General features: G+C 48.0%; 1 protein-coding gene across 1 annotated transcript; it reads right to left on the reverse strand.

Moving 5' to 3' along the window:
- Positions 1 to 706: 706 nt before the first annotated feature.
- On the reverse strand, positions 707 to 3074 carry LOC112903180 (protein arginine N-methyltransferase 7-like). Its single transcript, XM_025972402.1, has 7 exons — positions 2916 to 3074; positions 2738 to 2811; positions 2185 to 2278; positions 1935 to 2084; positions 1777 to 1851; positions 1153 to 1249; positions 707 to 1034 (listed from the first exon to the last, which is right to left on the reverse strand). Exons 1-7 carry the CDS (start codon positions 3051 to 3053, stop codon positions 940 to 942), a joined length of 723 nt encoding a protein of 240 aa, XP_025828187.1. The 5' UTR covers positions 3054 to 3074; the 3' UTR covers positions 707 to 939.
- Positions 3075 to 4874: the final 1800 nt, after the last annotated feature.

Below are 4874 nucleotides of genomic sequence, written 5' to 3' on the forward strand. Positions count from 1 at the left end.
GTTTCAAATGGGGAGCGGGGAGAGCAAGGCGGAGCGGCGGGGGAAGGAAGACGAGCGGGCGGCATGGGAGACGAGGGGGCGGCGCCACGTTGGACGGGCCAACGGCCGCCGGCGTGCGCCACCGCGCGAGCGCCCAACGGGCGGGCGCGGAGGGCCGGGGGACGCGGAGGGGGAGGCTGACGCGCGGGCCCGGGCGCACGGGAGAGAGAGGAGGCCGACAGGTGGGGCCGGGAGAGGAAGAAAAAGAAAAATGCAACGGTTCAACTTACAAAATAAAAAACATGCATTTCCCGAGCTCCAAAAATCACGTAATTTTTACTGAAGCAACATTAAACCATCAAGAACATAATGCAACCACTAGAGCTCAAAAATCTATTATGGATTGATCACAAAAATTCAAACAACAATGCAGTTTTCAAACTTTCCAAGAATTTTATGGCTCGGCAGAGACACCCAAAAATTTAGTAAAAATATCCAAAATTCATCATTTGAAATCTAGTATTTGAATAAAATATTTCGGGGCACAGCCACATAGCAATTTTTAAACTTCCTTCACAACTTGCACATAAATCATACAAGAAAAATAGATGCTCATGATATAATTAGTGCATATGATGTTCCTTGGTGCTTGGATGATGCGCATGATGATGTATGGTATATATACCATATACTATATATTTATATAGTAGACATGGAGCATCAAGACTATCAATCAGCATTCAGCAGCCATCTAAATCCAAATAAGCAAATGATCATCCAAATTGAAGCCCAGTAACTGAAGCAGCATAATGTCTATATAGTTCTGATCGACCAGATAGCTAATCGGACGATCAGGACGATTAATCGGATGATCAGGTTTCTGATCGCTCTGATCTGATCGGAGGGCCTGATCGAGTGCCCAGTACCGATCAGGACGATTAATCGTGATTAATCGGACGATCAGAAAACATGGTCCACATGCATCACCGAATTCCCTCGATTCACTTGTACAGGCCTGCTAAGCAGCTGCACTCCTTGCTTCCAGTATCTACTCTCTGAGCTCAACATCCACACGTCAATAGCAGGTGGCCGTCAGATTCCGTTGCAAATCCCAGGCTATATAGTATTATTCATTTTTTTAAACAGCACCACATGGATGTGCATCATCCTTACCTGGTCCGGTGCTTATCACAATGGAATTTTCCTTGTCAAGTACCCAGTCGATCCAAATAGCGAAACCATGGCATGTTCCATCGTGGGCAAACTCAATCTGCAAGATGGTATGTATAAAGGGGTTAGGAGACCGGGGGGAGAAAACAGCAAGAAAACTACATGCACATTTCAGTTGAGAGAGCAAAGCTGCATCCAAGGATACAGTTATCTGGTAATAATGGGAAAAGACAGAATAATAGCTTCCATGGTTGCTGAACATGTGAAGAATATCATTCCTGTATCAAATTTGCGCATGGCCACTATTCTACTAATCATACTGCCTTGAGGTTTGGTATCATTATGATTTGCTGTCTGAATATATATATATATATCAATCCTGGTTTCAGGTAAGACTGCAACCTTTCATATAAAAAAAAAATACACCAGAATTCCACCAAAAAGACATTGAGCAGACTGTCAGCATTAGGGTCTGAACAACTGAAATTCCGTACACTCAATTTTCACAATATTTATCAATTCCGTCAGAATCACCTAGGCTAGTACTCAATATCTTGCATATTTGAAGTGACTAGCACAGCCAGAAATGCAAACAGTATACTTTGTCCAGAAAAATTAAAATGATACCTTTGTTTCACCAAAACAAGAGTGAATAGGCTCAGAAAAGTTGAAGTCTATGAGAGAGTAAACTTCACTTAATTTCTGTAGAAAAGAATGACAAATTATTAGTTGCTTTTTAGTGAACAAATATTTGTCATGTGTTTAAAATGTGGAAGTGACTTTACCTTGGTATAACCGCACTGCCACACATAATAAGGTAGGCAGGGGCCTTGCTGCTCTCCAGGCAGGTCACCACAGGCTCCTAAAGTATCATTAACAACTGAGTGGTCAAAACCCTCAACATCTTTAAGGCCACAACGGCTTTTCCACAAGTCCTGCAATATCATAACTCTCAGGACACAAAGAAGAATTTTGTGCCCAAGCGAAGACAATAGAGCCAATAGAAACAGAAAGGTAGATATATGATAGGCTAACCGGAAGTGACATGGCACAGAATCTTAATATTCCCTTGCAAGGCATGATGAATGCACCCTCAGATAGCAATGGATCAAGCAGAGTCCTTTCATTCCTAGTGTCAGAACAACGTATTTTATTAAACTAAAAACAATAAAAAACAATGAAAAAACACAAAAGAAGTTACATATAAAATAAATAAGCTTCAGGTTGCCCTTTGACTTGAAGGGGAAATTCCATATTAGTAAAATGAATTGTTAAGAAATTTCATCAATGTGGACGAGTGAACCCTACAAAGTAGGTGTAACACCCTGACTTCATCCAGCCCGTACAGAGTCTCAAACTTTTGCTCTTGCTTCTCCAAAACCGGTTAACCCGGCTGGTATGGATGGTTCTCCATGGGTTGTATATGCAACTATAACTAACCATGTGGGACTTAGACCACTACTTCCAGCCAAACATGGACCAACTTGGACTAGGGTGAATGGGTGACCCCTATAGCATACAACTGGAAGGGAAGGAAAATAGGGAAAATAAAAAGTGGTAGCCATTAGTTAAAGTATCTTATACGAACCAGAAACGCAGATTTTGCCATGGTAACATCCCTTCACTTCCAAGATAAAAAGGCTCCCCCACTATCAGATTAACCTAGAGTGATAAAGGATCAAGGATCATTCATGATTCAAAAACACTATAGTATGGATTTTGGAATTAAACGCGGATGACAAATATCGGACTTCAACAGTCTTTACCTTTTCATGATTCAAGTCATTCATAGTAAGGGATGATGATTTTCTACCAATCACTTTAATCCGGTCCATGGATAAATTATTAGCATCTGCAACAGCTTGAAGATAGTTGAAGCCCCTGACTCTAAGACTCGGAAACATTGTAAAAACTTTTGAAGACGGTAACAGAGTGTGATGCCCTGAAAATTTCCAACTTAAATTACGCGCTGAGATATTTTTGTTCAAAACCTTTTCGTCGTACCCTAAACCCTGATCCTCTCCCGGATTCGCCGCCATTCTGACGCCTGACTCCAGCTGTCTGCCCAGCCCCCTTTGCAATATCAGTACCCTCTTTTCCCTCGTCGCCGTCCCGTCCCGCACCGCTCGGCGGTCTGTCGACCACGCGCGACCGCCTTTCCGCGATCGGCGCCGACGTGATTCCCCCTTTTTTTTTCTCCTCGCGCAGCGTGCGAATGTCGCACGCGCGTGGCCGACCAGCCGCGGTCACCGCCGTGAATATCGCCGGCACGCGTCACCCCCTTTTCCTCCCTTTCTCTCTTTCCCTTTTTCCTTCCACCATTTCTTCTTTTCCCTTTCTTTTTCCTCATTTTCCTTCTCCTTTCTTTTCCTTCCCTTTTCTTTTTCCTTTTCTTTCCCTCCCTTTTTCTTCCTTCCTTTTCCCTCCTCCTCCCTTCCCCTCCCTTCTCCTCTCCCATTCCTCTACTCCCGAACACCGCCCTCCCCTCGCGCGCGCACACGCGCCCCTGTGCTCGGCTACCCGCGCCCACGCGCGCGCCCATGCGCGCGCCCCGCGCGCCGCGCCCGTGCCGCCCTGGCCCCGCACGCGCGCGCCCTCCCCCGCGCGTGGCCGCGCCGCCCGCCGCTGTTTCCCCTGCCGCATCCCGCCATCACCCTATGCTCGCACCGCATCTCCCCCACGTGCTTGACGATGCCTCGACGCCCACGCCCTCGCCGCACGCCGCGTCACGACGCAAGCGAACGGCCGAACGCCATTAATGGCGCTCCGCGCCGCTCGCTGGCCTCCACCTACCCCCGGCCTCCCCACCGCCTCATTCCGCCTATAAATAGGCCCTCGCCCCGCTCGCCCTTCCCCCACGTCCTCCACCGCCACCGCCCGCCGCCTTCCTAGCCCCCAACGCCGCCACGCCGAGCCGCCTAGCGCCGCCGCCTCCTGCTCCCGTGGGCACGCCCCCTCGATCCACCTCGGTCCAAGGTGAGGCTGGGGATGGAATCCCCTCTCCTTCCCCTCTCTTTTGCCCCTAGCCCTGGCCGCCGCCGCGCCCCGGGCGCCGGGAATCGGCGCCAAGCGCCCCCACCCCCCTCTCCTCTGTTTCCCGTGGGGAGAGGAGGAAGAAGGTGGCAGTTTGCCACAAAACCCCCTGACCCTCTCCCTTTTCCCCAAAAGAACCCCCCTTGTGCCAACTTTAACTGCAGGCCCTTCTACTCCTAGTTATTTAGGAAAACAACCCCCGTCATGTAAACCTAATATCAAATAAACCCCTACACCTTTCTAACATGCCCCAAATGTTTCTGAAATTTATAACCAAGTCCTTTTCCGTTTCATAACCATTTACAAATGAGCCCCTGGACCCCTGTTTAACCCCCGAACCCTCTTTAACTCGTCATTTTATGCGCCAAACGGTCTCCGATCGATCCGAAACTTTACCACGCCCTTTCTAGTATAGTTCTAACCATGCCAATAAGAAACCACCCAAAAATATTACCCCTACCTCCATAACTAAATTATTTCCGATTCAAGCCCAACGATAAAAGCTTTTAGTTCTTTCGCTTGATTGTGTGCCTGTTTGTTTGCGTCGTAGGACACGGAGTGAACGAGGAAGGTCCCGACTGTGATCAAGCGAACGAGGACCAGTTCTGCGACCCCGAACCCGAGGGACAGTGCTTCGATCAGGACCTCCCGCAAGGATTTGATGATGGCAAGTTCAATCCCGCCCTTTGATG

The sequence above is a fragment of the Panicum hallii genome, chromosome 8 (genome assembly GCF_002211085.1).
Source record: "Panicum hallii strain FIL2 chromosome 8, PHallii_v3.1, whole genome shotgun sequence".
In the NCBI taxonomy this organism is placed as follows: domain Eukaryota; kingdom Viridiplantae; phylum Streptophyta; class Magnoliopsida; order Poales; family Poaceae; genus Panicum; species Panicum hallii.